General features: G+C 40.5%; 1 protein-coding gene across 1 annotated transcript in view; it reads left to right on the top strand.

Annotated features, from left to right (window-relative positions):
- The window catches only part of unc13a (unc-13 homolog A (C. elegans)), a 69,946-nt gene that overhangs the window by 38,725 nt on the left and 5,098 nt on the right, over window positions 1-26,123 (top strand). The window contains exons 16-41 of the mRNA XM_054788549.1: window positions 1-220; window positions 698-925; window positions 1,041-1,182; window positions 1,278-1,447; window positions 1,532-1,647; window positions 3,195-3,358; window positions 3,448-3,601; window positions 3,934-4,002; window positions 4,162-4,251; window positions 4,323-4,457; window positions 4,759-4,892; window positions 4,983-5,068; window positions 6,443-6,569; window positions 6,656-6,752; window positions 8,221-8,364; window positions 9,070-9,147; window positions 9,235-9,312; window positions 9,407-9,495; window positions 9,594-9,740; window positions 9,867-9,990; window positions 14,961-15,017; window positions 15,098-15,178; window positions 16,344-16,491; window positions 16,958-17,014; window positions 21,360-21,452; window positions 25,224-25,383. Coding sequence (XP_054644524.1) covers window positions 1-220; window positions 698-925; window positions 1,041-1,182; window positions 1,278-1,447; window positions 1,532-1,647; window positions 3,195-3,358; window positions 3,448-3,601; window positions 3,934-4,002; window positions 4,162-4,251; window positions 4,323-4,457; window positions 4,759-4,892; window positions 4,983-5,068; window positions 6,443-6,569; window positions 6,656-6,752; window positions 8,221-8,364; window positions 9,070-9,147; window positions 9,235-9,312; window positions 9,407-9,495; window positions 9,594-9,740; window positions 9,867-9,990; window positions 14,961-15,017; window positions 15,098-15,178; window positions 16,344-16,491; window positions 16,958-17,014; window positions 21,360-21,452; window positions 25,224-25,383 — 3,188 coding nt within the window. The remainder of the gene's footprint in view (window positions 221-697; window positions 926-1,040; window positions 1,183-1,277; window positions 1,448-1,531; window positions 1,648-3,194; window positions 3,359-3,447; window positions 3,602-3,933; window positions 4,003-4,161; window positions 4,252-4,322; window positions 4,458-4,758; window positions 4,893-4,982; window positions 5,069-6,442; window positions 6,570-6,655; window positions 6,753-8,220; window positions 8,365-9,069; window positions 9,148-9,234; window positions 9,313-9,406; window positions 9,496-9,593; window positions 9,741-9,866; window positions 9,991-14,960; window positions 15,018-15,097; window positions 15,179-16,343; window positions 16,492-16,957; window positions 17,015-21,359; window positions 21,453-25,223; window positions 25,384-26,123) is intronic.

Genomic DNA, 26,123 nt, shown 5'->3' with positions numbered 1-26,123 from the left:
AAGAGTCACGTCTACAAGAAGACCCTCCAGGCTCTCATATATCCCATCTCCTGCACAACTCCGCACAATTTTGAGGTGTGGACAGCCACCACTCCCACGTACTGCTATGAGTGCGAGGGTTTGCTGTGGGGCATTGCTCGCCAGGGAATGCGCTGCACAGAGTGCGGGGTCAAATGTCACGAGAAGTGCCAGGACCTGCTCAACGCCGATTGTCTGCAAAGTAAGACTATAACAAAAATATTAACACAACAGATATGAATTATTCATTAATGCTCGTATCCTATCTGCACCACCTATTCTATCACTTTGACTTTTTCATTTTTATTGTTTCTCTTCTTGAGACGATATTAAAAGCTATTCATCGTTTGCTGTCATCTTCCTCTGCTACTCAGCATTTTATTGCTCTCCAAAGATGTCACTCATGAAATATGTTTTAATTTGTTTGCCTCTCCTTGTTCTCTGAAATGTACTTCACCAGACAGTTAAATGCACTCACTGGCCACAACTTTAGGTATGCCTGCTATCACAAACTAATAAGATCCAATACAAGAGGTGTTCAAAAAAAATTACCGATAGGCATTTTCAAAGTCTTTTCAGGGCTATTTTCAAATACTTAGTTTTGATTGACTATGTAAAGGACTTGCTCATTTAAAATCTTGTTTTTAATATTTCTTCTTATATTTCTCCCACTGACCAGGAGCTGCAGAAAAGAGCTCCAAACACGGTGCTGAGGACCGAACTCAGAACATAATCATGGTCCTCAAAGACCGCATGAAGATCCGTGAGAGGAACAAACCTGAGATCTTTGAGCTCATTCAGGAGGTTTTCTCTGTCCCCAAGGCCACCCATGGCACGCAGATGAAGCAGATCAAACAGAGTGTGCTTGACGGCACCTCCAAATGGTCTGCCAAGATCAGCATCACAGGTGAGTGGGTGGATTGGAGTTAAGGTGGTCACCTCTGTGACACTACGCACACACGCACGCACACAGACACACACACACACACACACAAACTGACTTTTCTTATTCTCTCTTCTAGTGTTGTGTGCACAGGGTTTACAAGCTAAGGATAAAACTGGCTCCAGTGATCCTTATGTCACCGTCCAGGTAGGAAAGACCAAAAAAAGGACCAAAACCATCTATGGCAACCTCAATCCTGTCTGGGAAGAGACTTTCAATTTGTGAGTCCTCACTTAAAACTTGTGGATCTTTTACGTACATCAATGTAATACTGTATTGCTAAACTGTGTCCAACTCTTTGATCGTGTGCGTTTAGCGAATGCCACAATTCCTCCGACCGGATCAAGGTGCGAGTTTGGGATGAGGACGACGACATCAAGTCCCGCGTGAAGCAGAAGTTCAAGCGGGAGTCTGACGACTTCCTGGGGCAAACCATCATCGAGGTCCGCACTCTGAGCGGAGAGATGGATGTGTGGTACAACCTGGGTGAGTTGTACGGCATTATGTCATTCAAGTGTTTGACTTCTACCAACTACCAACATCCCTCTGTTTGTCTTTTGCTCTCCTCAGACAAGCGCACGGACAAATCAGCAGTGTCAGGGGCCATCAGGATGCATATCAATGTAGAGATTAAGGGCGAGGAGACGGTTGCGCCATACCACGTTCAATATACCTGTTTGCATGAAGTAAGACTACTCTTTTTTTACGATTGCTGTTAGCACCTAAGTCATTTTTGTGAATCCTTTACTCTGTTAGCATAAAAACAATTACATCTCTGTATTTCTACTATGGTTGCCAACTTACCTGCAACAACTGTTTATGAAAAATGAAGACTATTTTATTATTGACTTGTGTAGGCTGAGAGAACGGGTTCCTTTGCGTATTACAGGGTGTTGTGTGCCTTTCGCTGTAAGTTAGCTGGGATAGATTGCAGCCCTTGTTGTGACCCTGAGCACAGGAGAAGGCATATAGAAAATGGATGGATGGTATTACAGAACCACAAGAGTCTATTCATCAGTACAGCTCTTTACTAATGATCAGTACTGTGATGGATGCTCTACTAAATGCACTTCACTTGAGAGATGTCTTTGATCAAGCGAGATAAAGGGCACATCTTGACAGCATACACCTAAAAGGCATTTCCCCTCATTCTCGCTGTGGAAAACTCCGTTGATTGATTGTAGACCATTCGCTGCCCGGAATGAATTCATTACTCTGCTAATTACTCAGCGGAGCATATCAGCTGACTCTTAAACAAGAAATGACGACTGTTATTATTGCGGTGCCTAAGTGGTCGTATACCGCACGGTGAATTTGGAATGTTTTAACGCAGCACAATACTTTATGGCCTCACAGGCAAGGCGCTGCTTCGTGTTTGCCTTCTTATGGAGTTTAATAGAGATTTATGTTGCTTGGCCAAGGCACAATGAAACCTTTAAAGTACCCATATTACGCTACTTTTCAACAAATAAGTCTCAGAGGTCCCACAACAGTTTATTGGAAGTGCCAAAATCTAGCCGTGATGCTGGAATTTAGTTTAAAAGTGTTAGTAGGACCTACTGGGTCAAACACCCAAGCACCTGAAAGAGCACTGCACCCCAGATAGACCCCGCCCCAAGATGCTGTGGCGAAGTATCCACGGGCCACCACAGTCGCACGCACGTAGCCAGCAGCATGCACCCGTCACCCTGCTTTTGACATACAGCATACATTTTAACTCTGCACTCGTCCAATGTCATAGATGGCATATGTCACATAATACAACATAGCATTAAGGAGCGGAACAGGAGGACACAAACATTAGCAACACTAGCATAGCTATGTGAGCTACAGTGCTAACATTACAGTCACAACATCATGCTAGGTTAGCCTATTTGAAGAAAAATGATGACACATACAACTCCCATATCTGCAGCTAACTGTTGCAGAGCTTTTCTTCTTTTTTTTTTTACACACAAAACTGTCCTCCGTGAAATGGTGGGAATATACATGTGGCGGGCTCATCTAGCTAGAGACGGGTCAGAGGAGGTATCATATTCATGTTCTCATGTTTGGTGCTCATAAACAAGCTCTTGGGACACATATTACTGAGATAATATCATTTAAGAGTACATTTTATATTATATTATTGGGGACCCTTGAGGTTATAAGTATTGATTACAAAATAAAGGGAAGTGTGAATGATCATTTCCTTGACTTCTCCCTCGCTCCTTTTTTGTTTTCCTTCCTGTAGAACCTCTTCCACTTTGTGACAGACATCCAGAACAACGGTGTGGTGAAGATCCCTGATGCTAAAGGGGATGATGCATGGAAAGTATACTATGAAGAGACGCCTCAGGAGATTGTTGATGAGTTTGCAATGCGTTATGGAGTGGAGTCCATCTACCAGGCCATGACGTATGTTTCTGCTGGTCACCTAACCTTAAAAGACAGTGGGTTGGGTGCAAAAGCACATAATGCATGAGCATGCCTCTTTTTTTTTGCAGTCACTTTGCCTGCTTGTCATCAAAGTACATGTGCCCGGGCGTGCCTGCTGTCATGAGCACCCTGCTGGCCAACATCAACGCGTACTACGCTCACACCACCCAGGCTACTAACAACGTCTCTGCCTCGGACCGCTTTGCTGCATCCAACTTTGGGGTGAGTCTCGGCAAACAAATGCAACGTTTTTTTTTTTCACTTAATGTCTACTATTGGAACACTGACCAGAACATTAGGTACACCTACAACACTTGAAAACAAATCTTCTGCCCATTAAAAGAGGTATTAATGAGACATTAGATGGGCAAAATATTAGCAATACCTCTCAAAATGTCGTGCAATACAGTTTTATGATATAATACTGTATATATTATAATATATGCAATATTATAATAGAATAATTTGCAATGCATCATTATAACTAAAAAAACAATACGTTTGATGGATGTTTGCTGTTTGAGTTCCTATATTTCACTTTATAATCTCCACAGAAAGAGCGATTCGTCAAGCTGCTTGATCAGCTGCACAACTCCCTGAGGATCGACCTCTCCATGTACCGAGTAAGATTGCTCTCTATCCACTTGTTTGCTCAGGTGGATGGAATTATTGTTCTTAAGGGGGTCATCGGAAGGGGAGATTTGCCTCACAGAACAGACATTATGAACAAATGTGTTGGGACACTACTCAGCAGTTTGCATGTGCTTTTTTTCTGCCTGCAGAACAACTTCCCAGCCAGCAGCCCTGAGAGGCTGCAGGACCTCAAGTCCACGGTGGACCTACTCACCAGTATCACCTTTTTTAGGATGAAGGTGACACCTCTTCCTCATTCATCTTTTCATATCCTCTGTGTGTGTGTGAGAACTGAAAGGCTTTCTGTCAGGTCCAAGAGCTACAGTCTCCGCCCAGAGCGAGCCAGGTGGTGAAGGACTGCGTGAAAGCCTGTCTCAACTCCACTTACGAGTACATCTTTAACAACTGCCACGAGCTCTACAGCCGCGAGTATCAGACAGACCCTGTAAGCAGTGTTTTAATGTTGACGTGGTTGACTTTAATATGTGCTTGGGGGCATCCTAGCCAATAATATTGCCTCCTCTGTTTGTGGCAAAAGGAGTTTATAGTCTAACCATGACAACATGCACACCTTAATTCCTTAGCATCCATATGTGTTGTAATTCAAAATGAAACACATTTAAACTCTCATCTTACTGCCAGTTATACTGTCCTGCTTTTTGCCATGTTTTGTTATTCTGTATGAATGGGATTTCGGTGTGTGCATCTGTATGATTCAAGCATTCACTCTTTCTCTTTTTTTCCAGGCTAAGCAGGGTGCAGTACCTCCAGAGGAACAGGGCCCCAGCATCAAGAACCTGGACTTCTGGTCCAAACTCATCACCCTTATTGTCTCCATCATTGAAGAAGACAAGAACTCTTACACTCCCTGTCTGAACCAGTATGCCTTTATGAAATGTTTTACCCTCTTATTTTAATCTATATTTGTTTTTTTCCCCCCATGACGCTCTTATGTGTTTTCACCATCCAGATTCCCCCAGGAACTTAATGTGGGTAAAATCAGTGCTGAAGTGATGTGGAATTTGTTTGCCCAGGATATGAAATATGCTATGGAAGGTGAGTTAACGCATACAGTACTGAGCTTCTGCTCTTTGTAGAACTACTGCTGTTTGAAAGTGTTAATGGCCATTAAAAACAGCAATACTAATGCCTTGCTTTGGGGACGTTAAAATATGATGTGTTATTTAATTCTGTCGACATCAGCCTAAATTACTCCACTATGATTTTCGACCTGTCTAAAATAGAAGTTACAAACTTGATGACAAGATTTGGGAACACCAACTCCACCGGAATATCAATTGATGATTCATACGATACTGCATACGTATGCATAGACATTAAATAGTGAGCTTTAGGTATACTATTGTTTTTGTTTGTATTTTTTAAATTTTTCCCTATGTCATGCGGAAAAGCCAAATGCCATGTCATGAAAGGGTGATGAGTTTTTGGGGGGGGTTTATTACATGTGGATTAACTAGGGCCCTATCAAATCTGTTTTATTTTTTTTTTTCAAATTCAGCACTAAAGCACAACTCATACAGCCTGAGTTTCATACACACAGCTGCATTAGCGTGCTCCGTTAAACCAAGCTAACCCAGCTAGCTTACACTGGCTATCGCTGTATGAAAGCTCACGCCCGGTGACAAGTAAGAGTTTCAAAGTTTTTCCGAGGACATAGCCGATGTTTCCGGTTGCCGCCTCGACATGTTTAGTTCAGTAGGGTGCTGGTTAGTGTTTGTGAGGACAGGCTGCTATGAATGAGCGGTGCACTGGTGAAATATTTCACCACACTAACGTTCCTTCCCCACACGGTTTCAGCATTTCGTTCACACTGTCAATTTCCGCGAGATTCCGCATTTAACGATAGATTCCGTTTTCATTGGCTGCCTGAGAATTTGTTAACACGGAAATTATAGGGCCCTAATTTACATATTTTTACACTTGTATGACAGTTAAGAATGTTAAAATGTTGCTTTAACGGTGTCTGAACAGTTGATACAGTGGGTTTTATGATGGAAACAGTTTGGCTGTGAAACAGATTATTGCTGATTTCCATTATTTTCAGTGGGAAATAGTTTTAAGGTTCCACTGCATTAGTCTTTATGATAGGCTAAAGTAATTATGTCAACCTTACGGTTATATCTGATTTACTGTAAATTTTTCTTGCGAGCCAAGGTACGAAACCCCCCAAAAGTCTGTTTTAATAAAATATTTATGAGATGAACAGGACTGGCCACCAATGGTAAAACATGAGAACCAGCAAAAACACAATTATTGCTTTCATAATGTTAATGAATATATTGCAAATATCCCCTTAAATCTAACATTATGCTCAGTATACTGTATACAGTATCTGTCATAGTTGTAAGATGACATACGACAGGAAGAAATGTAAGCCATTATCCATTGCCTGCTGTCTTTTTTTTTCAGAGCATGAGAAAAACCGATTGTGCAAGAGTGCCGATTACATGAACCTGCACTTCAAGGTCAAGTGGCTTTACAACGAGTACTGCAAAGACCTGCCTTTCTTCAAGAGCAGAGTGCCTGAATATCCTGCGTGAGTTGCAGCCTGCAGCAATAGAAATCAGAAATTTAGTGGTAAATATAAAAATGTGCGAAAAAATGTATTTAAAAACCCTGTAGGTGGTTTGAGCCTTTTGTGATCCAGTGGCTGGATGAAAACGAGGAAGTATCTCGGGACTTTCTGCACGGTGCTTTGGAGAGAGACAAGAAAGATGGGGTAAACACCTTTTCAAAGGAATTGCAGAGTTGTTGTCCATGCAGAATTACTGTAATCTGTCACTTTGGGATTTCTCAAAGCTATCACTAGCCTCACTAACTAGCTAACTCCCTGCAAACGCACTTCCCACTGTCTCTCCCCTTCCTTCTTCAAAGGCTCCTCAACATTAATAGCACAGATATAGCAATGTGTAGTGTTCTTGTAACCTTCAAAAAGCTGTGTTTGGGAGTTGTTTAAAGGAGGTTGCTTATTACGGAACTGTGAAATGCTGTGGATTAAAGACCTCATCCCAGAGATTTCACAGCAGGAAAACTGTTCTTACCTCATTATTAAGAGACACCCTGGAAGGGTGCCGGAGCAGAAATAGATACTAAATAGCATCCAGTTGTGACACATTATAAAGCATACAGGTGGTATAATTACCTAGTATAAGACAGACTTTCCATCCTGTGACCCAAAGTTACTAAAGAGCATCATGTATTACCATAATGCTCACTAATGGGCTCCACACACGGCAGGTGACAAACGACCACGATTGGTGAAAGTCATCGCCAACGCGTAGCAAACCTTGCACACGGGAGGTGACAAGCGGCTGTGGCCAGCTACACCGGTAAGCGACGTGCTCACATCCAGAGCGAATTACAAGTCTCCCACAATTTTGATTGGCTGTCAAATTTGGAGGGAATTTTGAGGTATCAAAGTAGTTCAGATGAGGAAAAGCGGTCGGTGTTGATCGAGTACTTTTGCTAGTCCCAGATCTTGCTAATCTTGCTAGTATCGAGGATAAACTTGTAATGTAAACTTACCTGATATGTTTACTCTGATATGTTTAATCTGTTTTTTAGATATGTAAAATAGAAATCTGACAGGGCAAGTATTATTTTTTCCTCCATGTTTAGGCAGTACTGCATAGCATCTTGTCTGCTCATTGGTCGGTCAATGAAACACCCGCTGATTGGTCCTCGTCTGGTTGACAGATTGTTTTCTTTTTTTACTTTCTGGGATCGTGCCAGCGTGTGCACGCTGACATGCACAAGCACAAAATTTGCATGTCGCTTGGCTGGACGGTGATCGCCCTGTCGTGCAGGTTCCATTGAAATTTAATGGTCTGGAGGCAGCTTTGCTTCTCTTGTGTGGAGCCCATTATACTAATGCTAAGGAATCTACTACCGTATAACAAATTAATATAATTATTAGTGAGGACAAGTGGCAGACAAAATGAATGAATAATATTTATTAATATAATTATTATAATGAATTAATAAAGAGCTTTGGGAAGAAAATGTGAGTTTGTTTGATGATTGATAAAATAGCTTACTTTATTTTACCTAGTTTGAGTCCTGACCCTAATGTAATTTTTCCTATGGATAAAAGTTCTCCCTACTACTTAGCGATCATATTTTTTCCCCTTTCTTTTTATTGCTAGTCTTAGTTTCTAATGTCTTCATTCGCCTTTTCCATCCCACAGTTCCAGGTCACATCAGAGCATGCCCTCTTCTCATGTTCCGTGGTGGACGTGTTTTCCCAGCTCAATCAGAGCTTTGAGATCATCAGGAAACTAGAGTGTCCGGATCCGCAGATTGTTGGACACTATATGAAACGATTTGCAAAGGTAAGTCGTGCACAGTTTAAAATTGTCTTTAACCCGTTCAATCCCAGCCATTTTTCATAAGACAAGCACTTTAGTACCGGTCATTTTAGACGATTTTGACTGATCTTTGAAGGCACACAGAATATTCTGTTCTTTGGCTATCTAAACATGGAACCTACCAAAAGATTAGACTCCCGTCTATCATCAGAAAAAAAAGTTTTTTCTACCTTTTTCCGTTCTTTAGTAATCAGCACTAGAAAAACAGCTTTGTGTGTGTGTGTGTGTGCGTGTGTGTGTGTGTGTGTGTGTGTGCGTGTGTGTGTGTGTCTGCGTGTGCATGCGTTAAAATTTCTCTACAATGCGCAGCCTTCTGCACGATGCACACCTCCACGCTCTCTCACTTTCTCCTCCCTGTCATGTGTGATTCTTCCATTTAAATGATAAGCTCTCATCAAATGCACTTCTGCCAACTTGTGGCTGTTTTTATGGCTTAAAAGTGCTCTGAAATATTAGCGCAAAGTTGCATCATCACCTCTTTTTGCCTCTCGCAGAAAAAAATGTAAGGCGTATAAATGCATTGTTGGGATCGGGTGTTTGGGATTATAAAAACTTATAAATACGTCTTTGGTATTGAAAGAGTTAATGGCCCAGTAGTGAGCTTTGAGGTACAGTAGGGACACCACTATAGTTTGTTCCAACTCTTTCAATTCTTGTGCCACTCTTCAGACTATCAGCAACGTGCTTCTGTCATATGCTGACATCATCTCTAAGTTGTTTGCCAACTATGTCACGATGGAGAAAGTGGTGAGTGGCTTAATACACTCTGAGACTTTGTGTTGTGTTTCTCGTTGATCATGCTCTTGTAAAAACGTGTCATCTTTTGTTCTGTAGCCCTGCATCCTTATTAACAACATCCAACAATTGAGGGTTCAGCTAGAGAAGATGTTTGAGGCCATGGGGGGAAAGGATGTGAGTTCATTCTCGCACTGTTGGTGCATACCTGTACAGTTAGATCCAGAAAACTTGTTTTATTTCATTTTTGTGTGCTTTTTTGCATGTTCAGCTGTGTGTGGAGGCCAGCGATATCCTGAAGGACTTGCAGGTTAAACTCAACAATGTTATGGATGACCTGAGCAGGGTCTTTTCAGTCAGGTACTTACGGAGACGCGCTAACACTTGTAATGCTTCTCACAGACATGTCTACAGTACATTCATTAAACATGTCACATCTGATTTTTTTTTTTTTTTAGTTTCCAGCCTCATATTGAGGAGAATGTGAAGCAGATGGGAGATATCTTAGCTCAGGTAAAAGGAACGTCAAATGTAGGAAATGCCAGCAGCGTTGCCCAGGATGCTGACAACGTCCTGCAGCCCATCATGGAATTCCTGGACAGCAAGTGAGTCAATCTATTATGTTTAGCTGCATCTTAAAACCATGGTTGCATAGTCCACTGCAGGAGTTGCAATATAATGAGATACCATCTGAGACCTGTATCAAGATAAGTTCTGCTTTTTTCTGTCAGCCTGACTCTGTTTGCAAAGATCTGCGAGAAGACCGTGCTGAAGCGTGTACTGAAGGAGTTGTGGAAGCTGGTCATGAACACCATGGAGAAGACGATCGTTCTGCCACCACTTACAGATCAAACGGTGAGTGCACTAATCAAGGCATGCATAAACAACAGCCATGCAGAGACACATAATAGGGGGCACTATGCCACCATGTTGTAGAGCATGAAAAACAGTTGTAACCCATAGTCATACAATCACATCGAGAGGGTCTGTTTTGTTTGAAATAAGCATGAAACTTATAGAACAATGCCATGAATCCACATATGCACACACACATCTCCAGCTGCTAAGTTGGCAACAAAAGAAAGATGGGGGCAGAGTGTGCATAAGGAGGAACAAAGGCGCCTTGAGTGTGTTGCAACCTGCGCTCAACCCACACATACTGTATTATACTCCAAAGTGCATCATATCATTACACCAGCTCAGGTCTGCTCTCCACTATGTCAGCCAGTTTTGTCCCAAAAGGATGTGGCCCTCTTCCGAAAAGTAGCATACATTTTGGAAAGCAGACTGTAATTGTTTTTTTGTTTTATTTTATATATGTGTGCTCTTTTTGTGTTTGGATATCAATGGAAGAGCCTCATATCAGTGATAAGAGGGTAAGAGTTCAACCTGTAAGTTGCTGGTTCAGACAGAGGAGTCAATTGTTTCCTCCAGTTTTGAAGCCAGGATTTGGTTGGGGTTTATTTGTGATTGATGTGGGGCTCTTTGCAGCTTGACTGACCCTTCTTTCTGGTTGTTGTGATTACTATTACATTCTGCTCCCACCGCTCTCCCTCCACAGATGATTGTAAGTACAGCACTCCTGCGTGTGTGTCTGTCTGTCCGTCTGCGGTGGTTTAGTTCTCTGCTATATGTGGCTGTGATCTTCCCTGTTTTATTTAATTTTTTTAGTTTTTTGACCCCGCATCTCACCTTCACCAGCCTCTTACGTCTTCTCTCTTCCTGCAGTGTTAGTTCCCCTCAGTGGTAACGAAAATTGTGGCAAAAAATACGCACACAGTGACAATTGTATGGTCTGCAAAAAGGGCTTTGTTTTTTATTGTTTTAATTATTATAATATGATTAATTAAACAATCAGCAAGAAATTTTACACCTGTTTATATACTCACATTCTGCATAATTATAAATGTTGTGTCATTAACATCAATCCAATATCTACAGAAAATGTCAAAAAATGTCCAGCTTTGCAATGTTAAAAAATAGAAAAGTAATATATTTGTATTTGTATATTTGTTGTGAATTTTTTTTGTTTTTGCAAGTTTTTACTAAAAGCTACTTCACCAACTGAATTTTCACTGTAGTTCATAGTTGTCTAAACTTTTTTCCACAGGGAGCCGCATACAGAAATATAAAAGGATGCGTGGGCCACTATGTGCTAAGCTATCTAAACAATACATTGGCATCGAAGCTTTGTGTTATAGGTGACAAAGCAAATTAGTGGAAAAAGAATTTTGCCCATCATCCACAATCCTTATGCGAGACATTGAGCACATACTGTATGTGTATGTCTTTTCTGTGCGTTCTAAAGATATAAAAATAGATAACAAATAATAAGAATGCATGTAATGGGAAACACTTATTCCGCCTATAAAGTCTTCTGAAAAAAACTCCAAAAAGCACCAACAACGCTCCATTTTCATATAATGTGACATGCATATTCACCAAGCTACAGCGACATTGTTATTAAGCGTTATATATATATATATTATATTATTAAGCGTATTATATATATATAATCTGGAAAAGTTAATGCTCAGTGTAGGCGTTTGTTTCTATGTTGCTATGTGAAATCAATGTCCCCAAGAAGGAAGTTCCAGTAATGCTGAAAAGAACCAAAATATGACAAAATACTGTATTACATGTTATCATGAATGTACCTGTTATTACATGGTCACAGCATGTATATAAAATAGGGGTGCGCCGATCGATCGGCCACCAATCAGTATCGGCAAAATGCCAATAAATGCCTGTCAATGTGCATGACAGTCAGAAGGCGAACCCGAAAAATCATTTAATTCATCGGATGAGATGACCAGCCTTTCTCAGCAATGGAAGACACAGAGTTTGCCAAGTGCTTTATGACATATCTGGAAGGTCCACCAATGTACTCTCACATCCAAAGTCTACTTAAAGAAGGCGCGTCATCCTCTGGAAGTTTCACCATGCAGTGATATATGTTCTCTTCAAAAAGTAAGTAAAATATTTTTTTGTCTAAATGAACATGATTTTATGGTTCTTTTTTCATATCATATAGCCAGTAGCAGGGGTGCAGCCAGAAATTCTGGGTCCCATGAAAAAAAGTCACATTCCCTCTTCCCCTTTATTAATTAATTACTCATTTTATTAGTAATTACCTATTTTTTGAGTCCCCTGGCAGTAAAGGGACGGCACCGCTGGCCAATAGCACTCCTTATAAATAAATTGAAAAATGTATAATTAATCCATGTGATCAGTAACGGACGATTTCAGTCCTGGATGATCGGTATCAGTATTGGCAGCATAAAATCCTGATCGGAGCATCCCAAATATAAAACCATAAAACCTTGTTGGAGGTTTAATAGCGGTCTTTGTAGGCGACATAGGTGTGCCCCATTACATGCAATAATTTGCTCTCTTTTTATCTGTTTTTATATCTTTAGAACACACAGAAAAGAGCAAGACATGCGTGTTCATGTCTCATTTTAGGTTTGTGGATGATGGGCAAAATTTTTTAAAAAGTGCAGTTTTCCTTTAACACTTGGGACATACAGTATATATACTCATTCTTTTATTTTGATACATGCACACATTGATTTTTCAAAATAACACTGACAGATTTAAAATATTACCCCAAACTTTAAAAAACATTATTCAGACACATATGTAAAAAAAAAAAAAAAAAGAGAAAGCGCTACATTTCCATCATAATTTTAGATTATCAGGTTAACACTGCTCTTCCGTCCTCTTCTCTCCTTCAACTCTTGACTTTTGACAAGACAGAGGCATGGTGCATTTCTGGTTGTGATAGGCCCTGCTCCCTCCTCAAAACCAATTTCTACCAATCACTGCCGTCATTCTGCTGTCTCCTGTTCCTGAGCCCACCCCTCAAACAGCAAGTGGCACTCCTCGCTTGTGCCTGATGTAGCCTTGTTCCTTTTCCTTTGCAACTGGGACCTTCGGTGCTGGGGAGGGGGAATGTGATCCCTCTGAGGTGTCTTGTCTCCCAACCTTCTTCTGCCACCTATCCCTCACACCTTTCTCACCTGTTTGAACTGTGCCCCCCACCTCCCAAGTCCTCCACTGTGGGTTTGTTGCTTGCATCTGATCTCTCTTCAACATTGCAATCTTCTCTCAGTAAATTGTACTATGCTGTACTGTGATGTTTGTCTCTCTGAAGACCTTTCATGTTGGTCTGTCCTGGTTTGGTTTCATGTTCTGTTGTTCACTAGGGTGACTGTAAATGCTGGTCTCATGTCAGTATTGTTCATGAACACAGTTCGCTTTATTGTAAGAAATTGTTGAGCTATATAGGCTTATAGATTTGTTTATGGTTAAAGAAGGTGTATTGGATGTGCTGGGCAAAAAACATGCTCTTAATAGAGTATCCTTAAAGCTGTGATGTACACTTAAATCAGGGGTGGGATAATTTGACAAACACAAACCAGTAAAATTAAAAATTATTGTGATAATTCATTTGTATATTGATTTTTAAAGAAATAGACAGCAAATGCTAAAAAGCATATTTGTACCACATCATAAAATCTTGTTTCCAGGATTATTTCATTATTATTTAATTGACTTAGTTTTGGTACCAGAAAAAAACATATGGAACTACTCGTGTGAGCAAAAAAAAATTATTATAATTTATATTACACATGAGAAAGCAAGTCCTGCCTTCTGACTGCTGTTTAAACATTATTGACTGTGTCAGCACCAAACATGTACTTTTTAACTCCCTGTTTTTTATTGCTTCTGCAGCACGTTTAGGCAGAAAACTCTCCGGAGTGTTGGATAACTGTAAAAAAAATAACCTCCCAAAAAAGTCAAAATAACCATTTGCAGATCATCTTTTTAGAGCTTCATGTGTCCTCTCCCCCAAACTCCTACACCCCCCCAGATTCCATCCTGTAATGGTTAGCACTCGAGACTTGATCCGAGTTCAAATCACAGGACATGAACCAGTTTGCCCCCTTTAAAACTAATAAGAATTGGTACACCCGTACTATGTTTCCGGCATTTATGTTTGTTGAAGGCATCTAGCCATTGAGAATGAAGTAGCAAATGGCTACTACTATAACTACCACTGCTCTATGTTTTTAACATCATGCTCTCTTTCCAGGGGAGGCTGAAGAGTGCTTCTCACAGCGATGTAAGGATTAAACCCCTTCAGATCAATGTGTTTCGTCTATCTCTTCTATATGTCTTCTCCGTGTCTTTGTCTCTATTCCTGAGCTCCTCACTCAAACAAAGCCGTGGAAATATTGATCCCCCACACTACCTTGTTTTCACACAATATTCACCATATTAGATGCCTTCCTTACATTGACATACAGTTAGGTGCAGAAATACTTGTGCAATGAGAGTTTTTATTATGATTTTGCCTTTATATACCACCACAATGGATTTGAAATGAAGCAATCAAGATGTGATGGAGGTGTAGACGTTCAGCTTTAAGAGGGAGGGAAGGTGGTAGTGATTTATTCACGTAGCAGAATGTACTTTTGTACCTGTGCCACACTCTTGCGAAGCGGCTAGTTGTGTGTGTGTGTGTGTGTGTGTGTGTGTGTGTGTGGGGTGTGTATGCGTGTGTGTGTCTGTGTTCAAGAACGCAAGTAGATGTCAACCTTTCGTTGTACTGACTGTGTGTTGACGGCACATGAAGACAAAAAAAAGTGCAATGACATTGTGTAAAGAGCTGACTGTCTATGTACTGTATGTGCGTGTTGGAAATGTCACTGTCCTCTATGTGACCCTGCCTTGTACAATCATGATCAGAGTCACAATTTCAGCGGATAGCTAACACAACTTTCTCCTCCTGTCCTCTTCCTTTTTGTGTCTTCTTGCAGGGCACTCAGCTCATCTTTAATGCTGCCAAAGAGCTGGGTCAGCTGTCCAAACTGAAGGTACGATAAGCTTGTCTGTTTAAATACTAAATAGTTTGACCCTAATTATACTGCTGTCTACTTCCTGCCGTCTTGCACAGGAGCACATGGTTCGTGAGGAGGCCAAAGCACTCACACCCAAGCAGTGTGCCGTCATAGAACTGGCGCTGGACACCATCAAAGTAGGGAAGCACTGATTGGTGCAGACTCTTTATTACATTTTGGCACGTCAGAAGAGGTTATATATGAAATTGCATGAACTGGACCTCAATGCCAGACATCATAAGATGAATCTTCCGCTTAAGAAACAACAGCAATATGAATAAAACATTCTAGATGAAAACTTATAACCATCATAAAACCTCTATTAAATGTACAGGCATTGTTTTATTTTCATTTTTTATATCTAAAGAGAAGTTAAACAATGTTTCACTGCACCATCAGGTCAAAATTCTTTTACCATTATTATTTTTGTCAGCCATATTGTAATGAGCAGCCAGGTCAGAGAGTGTGTAAGTAGCAATTTCTCACTTTTTCAGTTATATGGCAGGTTTTTTTTGTGCTTTTGTTTGCAATCTTTTGCACCCTTCTGCGGTGGAATTTAGAATAATTGCCAAGCCAACGTTATTTGTATATCACTTTTTAAAAACATCAACCACTGAGCAAAGTGCTGAACAGGAAAATCACAAAATAACAAAAGTTCAGCAGCTAGATTCTATCACACAGAACATGTATGTACCTAAAGCAAGGGATCTCAACTGGTGTCACCCGGGTACCTACATTTTTCCATGGTCATTCCATGGTCGCAATCCATATTTAGTGTCAAATCAAGCCAGTTAGTTAGTTTTTTTTAAATAGCCTATGCAATCCTTTTAAAGATTAATACACATAATTACATGTGCACAGTGCATTTCAGAGCACATTATTAAGGAAATGATTGCATGCATAAAAATACAGTAATGGACAAAATAAAACATGCACTAAGACAACAAAATTTGGTGTTTTATGTATAATGTTTCATGGAAGATGCCTAAATCAAAATGTCTTTATTTACAAATTTAAAAGTAATCAGCAGTCCGCAACTCAACAGAATGCATACACAAACCACTTTTGGGTCTCCTCCCACTAGTTCAGAACCACTGACCCTAAAGAGTCAAAAATTCAAACAGCCTTTGTTGTTTAGAACACCCAGAGCCAGCTTGTATATACAGTATTTCTGTGATTTTCAACTTTTGTAAAGACAAATGCTAAGCAAGGTAATTGAAATGAATGTCAGTGTTTTCTCTTCCGTGACTGTCCTACAGTGAGTTAACAGATGTCTGTGTCTGTGTCTGTGTCTGCCTTTAGCAATATTTCCATGCTGGTGGTGTAGGTCTAAAGAAGACTTTCCTGGAGAAGAGTCCAGATCTGCAGTCCCTCCATTACGCCCTGTCCCTCTACACACAAGCCACAGACAAACTTATTAAGACCTTTGTCCAGTCACAGAATGCACAAGGTAACCACTTTAACCACTTTTTCTGTCTATGACACATGTTCATTCTCTGATGTAGACGTCACTCTTTAAGAGTGCCATGGAAGTCTAGTGTTTCCCAGATGCAGCACTCTGTAAAAATATGGAGGCTAGCAGCTGAAAACTGTTACATGCTCCTTAGAGGATTTAGATGTCCCGGCTCCTATTTTGCAAAGAAAAGACACACATCCGCCCCCCTTTGACTGTCAGGCTGCCATGTAACAGCCGTCATGTTTGTGGTGGTGCTGCAGCTGACAAAATGTCCTCCAACACCTCTGCTTGAGAAACAATTTAAGCGGGGGAGTGGAATAGTGTCTTTTGCATGCTGCAGAAGGAAGAAGAAGAAAGAACAGTGTCATCCCCTTTAAATCACATAAATGTTTTTCATTCTGTGACTTTTCTACATGTCTTCTGCTTTCTCTGTCTTCCTCCTGACCCGTCTGTGGGCCAGTGTTTGGCGGCAAGGGGGTGAGGTTCACCACTAGTGAGGATGTTTACCCAGACAAGGGTACGTTGCACCCAGGTTCAGACTCTTGAGACATCCAGGAAGCGTCCAGACCTTCACACTCCCCCAGCACCTCCATGCATCCCAAAACTCTCCCTGCCTGCATAGACTGAACATACTTGATCCTCTTTTTTCCTACTTCGGCCTTTCTCCGTCTTGTTAAGTGCACTCACACCATGAGGACTTTATGCATTCATGCATGCACTGATGTCTGTATGGATGGAGCTGCACTGATACATACGCCCTTCTCTGTATGTATGAGCAGACACTAAAGCATGATGTGCGGACATCAAAGGCAACAATAGAAATGCATCAAAGCGTAGAGGAGCATGACATCATTGTTAAGGGCCCGAGGGCCGAACAAGAGCGTGTGTGTGTGTGTGTGTGTGTGTGTGTATGTGTGCATGTGTGTGTGTGTGAGTGTGTGTGTGTGTGTGTGTGTGTGTGCGTGCGTGCTCGCCCGTGGGTGAGAGGACAGCGGAGGGTTGGGTGACACTGTCCATTGTGCATGTTCCAGCTATCCAGGCCACTGGCTTTGTTGAGGCTTGTTACGAATATGATGATGGCTCTGTTTACAGCAGTCTCTTTGCGGGCTGAACCAATCACAAGCTGCCCAACATGTAATGTGGTCTGATTTCTATCACTTGGGACCGGTGTCAAAAGAACGGACACTCACAATAGGTGGGAGCAAGATATATTAGACGACTACAGTGGTGGAGAGATAGGGATGTAGAATGTGTTGTTGTTGTTTTTTTTACTGGTACAGTATATGCTGACATGGGATATAAATATTGACTGTAATATTGAATACACATTTAGCATCTTCTCCATAATGTGTATTTCACTGGATAGTTCATACAGAAGTGAATGATTTGAACATGGCAAGATTAACATTATTGGAAGGCTTCACCGAAGATATAGGACAAGACATGCAATGGTAGAAAAACAATACCAGCATGCAAGTAAAAGCTCATTCATTTAAAATACATTACTTACGTCTTCTGAGTATTTGTACAAAGAAGCTATAGGCTGATCCCACCCTTATTTTTATTCTCTGAGTTTGCGTGCAGTAGTTAATCTAAGTTGAAAGGTTTATACCGGACCCAAAGCCTGTTGGGATCCTAAAGGATTTACATCTAATATAATAATTTTGACCACTGACATGAAAACAATGTTTTTGAGCCATAAAGGGCAGTTTTGTTGAAGGAAACATTATTGAAGCATAAATGGTGAAACGCAGTGCATGTGTGGTCATGGCCCTTCTCCAGCAAAGTACAATATCTTAATTTGTTAAATTCAGTCTGTTGAACTTCACTCATTTGATGAAGGCAATGTTTGCTTATCAACTGCATATGATAACAGAATGTTATAAGTAACACTGGTGGAATGCCTCAGGCTTATTGTTGAAATGACCACATTTAGTGACAGCTAAAACAATTTGTGTGTCATATTCATATAATAACAGATGTTGGAGAGGTAAGCCTTCTTGTCCACCATAAGCCTGGTTGACTCATTCCTTGATACAAAAACACTTAAACCAAGCAAGTACAGTGGAACCTCAGTTTTTGTGATTAATCTGTTACAAAGGCTCCATTTAAAACCGAAGTGAAACAATTGTGTACCATGTAAATCCAATGAATCCGTTCCAGACACCCAAAAATGTGACAACAAAACACTCTTAATATAGAACAATTACAGTTTTACATGCCGAAACCAATTCAAAATGCATATAAATGATAAATGAAAGGGATAAATGAACATTTAATGTCACATTTACCTTGATTGAAGACCTTTGTTGACAGTGACGCCGATGACAAAGCGGCAAGGGAGGAGGGGGGAGACAGCCACACGGACGACACCTTCCTATTTTGCCATGAGTTATTTCTTGAATTCAACAGGGTTTCTCACCTTCTTTATCAAAATGCAGGCACTTGCAACATTCTGTGGCTCCATTGTCAGTTATTTTGCAGCCGTGATCAATAAGATCCTTGTGGTCTAACTGTGTTAGTTAGCAAAGTATTACAGTCAACCGATGATGACGTCATACTGTAGATGGGCAACAGAGCTGAGGGACAATGACTTCCCTGTAGCGGTTGAAAGCAGGCTCACATGCTAACATTCTAATTTGAGTTTGCCAAATGAATGTGCCTTACAGGATACCGTAGCATTGTGTAAACTAAGTACAGTTGTCCCTTGCTCCATCAGGGTTTGTACATTGCTCCCTCATTGTATTGCAGGTTTTCAAAAATTAATTAATACACGATCCCTGTTTTGTGGTTGACTACAGCCTATTACTAGTAAAAAAAAAATGCACATTTAAGCATTTTTAAGCATAAAATTTTTCTAAATGAACTAAAATACAAATACAATTTCAGGCAATACATTAGTGTGTCACTAGTAATAGTGTCACTAGCGTGTATACTAAGTGTCAATAGTACTAGTCTTGATTGGCAATGACAGGCTTTTATTATTGTATATATATTGTATATATTATGATTTCTCTCACAACAGGCACAATAATAATAATAATAATAACAATAATGATAATAGTAATAATAGTCATCATCATAATAATAACACGAGCTACTGTTGTGGCCGTACTCCAGCTAAAACTCAACTCTGAATCCCCAACATCACTTCCTGTCCTCATGTCCAGAAGACATTTATTGAAGCGTGAGTGCTATTTATGTCTTACATGGCTTATTTTTTCTGATTATATCTACTATATTGGGTAATATGAGTTTAAAGGTGACTCTAGGGTGTTATTTCATGACTAGAGGGCTCTAATAATGGTAAAAATTCTATTTGAAAGTCCTAAATAGGTTTTCTATGCTTTACCTACGAAAATATTATTGTTTATTAATAATGAATCCAATTTCACGGAAATTCACTTATTGCAATCGGGTCTGGAACCAATTAACCGCGATAAACAATGGATATGTCAGGATTTGGTGTTGGGAGTGTAATCTAGGATGGCTGAATAAACAAGCGATGCTGGGAGTAGTCCATCCACATCTTTATTCAGGCCACAAGAATCAATGTGCCAAAGGGTAAAATACATGTTTGTTATGCGCAGTATCGTACGATAACCAGGTACCAGAACCGCAGCAAAATGTTGGCAAAAATGTTTGTCAAACTGAATCATTCAAAAACCAGGGTATTCAAAAACTGGGGTTTCACTGTACTGTACTGCACTCTACAAACTAAACCAGTGTTTAATTTCTTCTCATTTTATATTTTAATAGATGCCATCAGCATGTTATTTTTAAGACATGCTGCTAAAACGGTACTTTGGACGTCTGTTATCATTCTTAAAATAGCACTTCTTATTACTTCTTATTATTTTAAAGAAAAAATGCTTATGTTTTGTTGGCACAGCCTTCCTGCTCTCCAGCCCAAAAACTTTCTTTGTCATCTCTTATGAACATTCCCCATCAAGTAAACCGGTCCAGATGGACGCCTGCTGCTCTCTTTCGTCTTGTTGGAAGTTGGCAGCGAGAGCCACAATCCAATAATCCTCCCTGGAGAGACGAGATGAGAGCTGAACGCCAGAAAACGTGCCAGGAACACTCATTGCCGTCTCACTCCCACCGACACCTTGTTTAGTGGGCGGCCGGCTGAAACAGCACACATACACACACACATAAAGGCAGGCTGCTGGTATTCGCCACAAAGCTCCTGTTGATGGAATGAAGACACTAATTAAAACATTGCAAATTAATATCCATCTGTTGCCATATCCTCCTGGAATTGTTTGCAGGTCGGGTTCAATGTAGATGTAATAGAATCAGAGTTTGGTCGTCTTGGGTTCCCCTAGGAACATAATTGTGTGTCCACATGTCTCGATCCATCTGAGCATGTCCTGACCTTACCTGTGCTGTAGGGACAGGGCTTCCATTCACTTGACCCTTTCCAGTTCCTACTTAACTTTACCTACATCCTAACATACACACACACCTTTGCATCTATGAGTGGGTGTCAGTGTTAAAATTGCGACCGAAATGCTGAATATGAATCTTAATATCTGCAGATCTTAACAGTGCAGACTGACAAAAAGTAATATTGTGAATAGTGAAGAAGTACCACTCATAGCAGCATTTGATTTGTCAAAATCCGCACACATGCACAAGAAGCCCAGTGACTCTCTTAAAGTCCTCCCATAACAAAAAATATGTATGTAAATGTCCCTATGCATTAACAAAAGTAGCACTTGAATCTTTTCTGAATTTACCTGAGACTTGGAGGAGGAGACTTGAACCAGAGCTCACGGTGCAGCTTGTGTTCATGGTTGGTTGTCTAAATAAGGAGTCATTTGCTAACTGTGTGTGTGTGTCTTGTCCCCCACCAGGGTCTGGGGTGGATGATGCTGTGGGAGAAGTGTCCATCCATGTGGAGATCTTCACTCACCCCAACACTGGAGAGCACAAGGTCACCGTGAAAGGTAAGATCATTTGTTCTGCCAAGGTCCTTTGACTGTGTGTGAAATGCAGCACCACAGGCTAATAAGGAACAAGGTGGTGGTGGTAAGTGGTATGTGTGTGTAACCGAGTGACCTCCTGAACTCTGGAGGCACTTTACTGACACCCATCTACGTCTTCCCATCATACGCTACAGCCGTCAAGAGCTCAAAGACTGACATCACACTTCCAGCCTTCACAATAAAAGTGTGTTACATTCTGTCTGACTCCACTGAACACAATATGGGTCTCAAAAAAGTATCGTCCAACAACATCAAATTAAAAGCACAAAATGAATACAGACTCACCAATGGTATGAGCATGGTGTTTGTCTTCCAGCGAGAAGATGATCACATTGTTGTTTGGCGTGTGAGTGACAGGCATTGTGCTGGCATGAATTAACTTGACACACAACGAATACGCACACTAGCAGTCAACACAGACATAATAACATCATCAAAGCTCACCTTTATGCATTTACACATAGCAGTACCATTTGGGAACAACAAAGAGGTGAAAGAAGAGTGTGTAAAATGTGAGTATCTGAGAGTTACTGTCACTTTGTCTTGGAGCACACAACTACACACAACGCTCAAGGAGCGACAACAAAGTGGGAATAAAAACCTGGTGAAACATACTGAAACAAAACGTGTGTGACCTGGACGAGTGAGGTGGAAGCCAATATCACCTTTTGAAGTCTTATGCAGCGATCTCTCACACAAATCTTAAGTAAGTTTGCTGAAGTGTAGAATTACTACTGCTTCTGTTCGGGCTACTCGGACCGCCAACCGTCCACTACCACCAACGGGTTTTGAAAGGCTGGACTGAATGAAGAGGATTGGCCAAGCTTAATGGCTAATTTGCCTCCAGACAACAAAGAGCGACAAAGAAAGAGGGAGTTTGAGGGAGAGAGACTGACAAAGTGTGTGATGAAGGAATTATGAGGCTGTTCAAATGTGATGCTTGTGAAGATGACCAAGTGGTTTTAGTTCCCAGAAGGAGGAGGACAAGGATGGCGATGAATGACTTTTCTGGCAGGCTACTGTTTTAGCCACCTTACACTCACTGCGCCGTTTAACTAGCTATGTTACAAGACACTGTTTGGCACTCTTTGGAAGAATGCATTTATTTGATCAAAAGTAAAAAAAAAAAAAAAAATTCTGTGTGGCATATTTTTGTGTATCTGTGTAGGCTCTCAGTCGTACAGGAGTTGTCCATCGAGGAAAAGGCTTCTTGAGACGTCATCTGTACTTCTGTGTAGAAGGTGTCGGACGTTTCGCTCCTCATCCGAAGAGCTTCGTCAGCAAACTAATAAGTGCTGGTAGCTTAGGCCTTAAATACAGTAAGAGTGGGCGGAATTGGTGTGCCAACACCCTCCTCCTATTGGTTTGTTACACTAAGCCTGGGCGGAGCAGTGGTATAATCCTATCCTGTTATTCACACCTACGATAAAAGGGAAGTGTCGCTCCCTGAATTGGGTATGAACGACTCTGATACTGGCTTGTTAGCATCTATTGTTCTGGCTCGGCCCTGCCTTCACCTCATTTGCAAGACTAAGAGCTGTGGGTTTTGGTCTCAGTAACCTGCTGAACACAGGGTCCAAATTAAACCTCAAACCACCATTCCGATTCAATGATGGGTTCTGTTGTTTGACAAAAATAGCTTCCTTTACTCCTCTTTCAAACCATCTGTTTTCTTTGGCCAAAATCTTAACCTCGCTGTCCTGAAAAGAGTGATTGGTAGCTTTCAGGTGTAGATGTACTGCTGATTGAGGACCACTAGCATTGTCCCTGCGATGTTGATAAAGCCTTTTTTGGAGCATTTGCTTAGTTTCCCCAATGTAGTGCTCTTTGCATTCCTCATCTTTACAGTGGATGGAATAGACCACATTGCTCTGTTTCTGGTTTGGAGCCTTGTCTTTAGGATGCACTAATTTTTGTCTCAGGGTATTTACTGGTTTGAAATAGGTAGGAATTTTGTGTTGCCATAAGATCCTCTGGAGTTTTTCGGAGACCCCCGCTACATAAGGGACTACCACTCCTCTCCTTTTTGCTTCTGTGGGCTTTTGGGTTTCTTTCCCTACTCTCTTCTTTTGACATTTGTTAAAAGCCCACCGTGGGTACCCACAGGTTGAGAGCGCTCTCTGGACATGTTGTGTGTCCTTTTTCTTTCCCTCAGCACTAGTTGGTATTTGTTCCGCTCTATGTTGGAGGGTCCTAATAACCCCTAGTTTATGTTGTAGTGGATGGTTTGATTCAAAAAGCAGGTATTGGTCAGTGTGTGTGGCCTTTCTAAAGACCTCTGTAAGTAGCTGTCTGTCCTTTCCTATAATTACCTTGCAGTCTAAGAAGGCTAGTTGGTTTTCTTTAGTGTCCTCGCGAGTAAATTTGATATTGGTGTCCACCGCATTGATGTGATCTGTGAAAGACTGAATTTCTTGTTTTTTTGATTATGACAAAGGTGTCATCCACGTATCTAAACCAGTGCCTTGGTTTTGTCCCTGAGAAGGATGTGAGAGCCTGTTTCTCCATCTCTTCCATGTACAGATTCGCCACTATGGGTGAGACTGGTGAGCCCATAGCACAACCATGAATTTGTCTGTAGAATTTCCCTCTAAACTGAAAATATGTGGTGTTAAGGCAAATTTCCAGTAATTGGCAGATGTGGTCAGCACTAAGTTTTGTTCTCCGATGCAGAGTTGAGTCCTCGAGCAGTCTCTTCCTCACCACCGAGACTGCTGCTGAGGTGGGGACAGATGTGAAAAGTGAAGTCACATCATAAGACACCAAAGTTTCCTCTGGCTCCAATCTGAGGTCTTTGATGCTCGCCACAAACCCTTTTGTGTTCTCTATATGATGATCAGTGTTGCCTACCAATGGGGATAAGACTGTTTTTACAAGCCAGTATCAGAGTCGTTCATACCCAATTCAGGGAGCGACACTTCCCTTTTATCGTAGGTGTGAATAACAGGATAGGATTATACCACTGCTCCGCCCAGGCTTAGTGTAACAAACCAATAGGAGGAGGGTGTTGGCACACCAATTCCGCCCACTCTTACTGTATTTAAGGCCTAAGCTACCAGCACTTATTAGTTTGCTGACGAAGCTCTTCGGATGAGGAGCGAAACGTCCGACACCTTCTACACAGAAGTACAGATGACGTCTCAAGAAGCCTTTTCCTCGATATTTTTGTGTACTAAATGTCCTGTGTTACGACGTGGACACCTGCGGCTTATACACAGGTACGGCCTATATATACAGTATGTGTGCTCTATAGTCTGGAAATTACGATATATGCATTTATGCAAAATTCATTGTAGTTATTTGCAAAAATATTTTGTATATTTTAGTAGTATGGTATTTTGTATGAGAATAAAGTAATTTTTAAGCATAAAGTAGAACTATTTTACCAAAATGAAATGATGATCATTTAAAAATTACTATATAGATGTTAACATTTGTAAGAAAATATATACTTTTGCAAGAATAATAAGTAATAATAAAATAAAAATAAGTTAAAATAATAGTAATAAGAGTAATAATTGTTTTAGAAAATAAAACAAACTTCAGTCAGTGTTGTACTTTTATTGTTGTATTTTCAGATAGTCATACTATTGTAAAGAGACTAGAGAATAAAACTGTACCTTTGCAGGAAAATTATTTCTTTTACAAGAGCAAAAGAATTATGGTGACCTTTTGGAACTCTCCTTTCATGGCTGCCCTCCCGGCCTCGCCTTCTGTCTCTCTCTGTAACAGTGGTGGCTGCCAACGACCTGAGGTGGCAGACGCAGGGAATATTCCGGCCGTTTGTGGAGGTTTTCATCATCGGCCCTCACCTCAGCGACAAGAAGAGGAAGTACGCCACCAAGTCAAAGAACAACAGCTGGGCTCCGAAATACAACGAAACCTTCACTTTGTGAGTCGTGAGCATAATGATGATAATTGATGTACAGCGCTATGCAAAAACCTACCACTGGGTCACACTAAATGCTTGACACTAGAACGTGGGTGTCCAAAGTGCGTGCCGGGGGCCATTTATGGCCCGCAGCTGTTTTTTATTGGCTTGGTGCACATTCCAAAAAGATAATTTAACAAGAAAACTAAAAACAGGAAAATTTACAAGAAGAAAGTTGAAGTAGTTGGGGTGGAAAACAAAAGCAAAAATGGAAAACAATACAGGAGCTGTAATTTGATGAGAATAAAGTCCAAATATTAAGAGAAAGAAAGTTGCAATTTTATGAAAATAAACTTGTATTATTATGAAAAATAAAGCATGTCATTTTATTAGTATAGAGTTGAAATATTAAAGATGTTTTAGTTGTAATATTATGGGAAACAAACACAACAAAATAAAGTTTTGGTTGGGGAATAGGTTATAATATTATTGGAATAAAGTCAAAATATTATGAGAAAAAAAAATTGTTTAAAAAGAAAGTTTAAATAGTTTAAAGGTAAAAAAAACGTACCTACACTGGACATACCTACACTAGAACCTTTTTTATCATTTCATTCTTTTTGTGTGTATTAAAAATAATAAATAGTACCAGAGTCAAGGCATGTCATCATGAAAATAAATAGATAATATAAATAAAATATTATGAGAAAAATAAGAATAAAATAAATGTATTCCGAGAATAAAGTTGTACATTTGATAGA

Source organism: Dunckerocampus dactyliophorus, chromosome 10 (genome assembly GCF_027744805.1).
Source record: "Dunckerocampus dactyliophorus isolate RoL2022-P2 chromosome 10, RoL_Ddac_1.1, whole genome shotgun sequence".
Classification (NCBI taxonomy): Eukaryota; Metazoa; Chordata; class Actinopteri; order Syngnathiformes; family Syngnathidae; genus Dunckerocampus; species Dunckerocampus dactyliophorus.
Note: the sequence above shows the minus strand (reverse complement) of the source record. Positions and strands in the feature narration are given on the sequence as shown.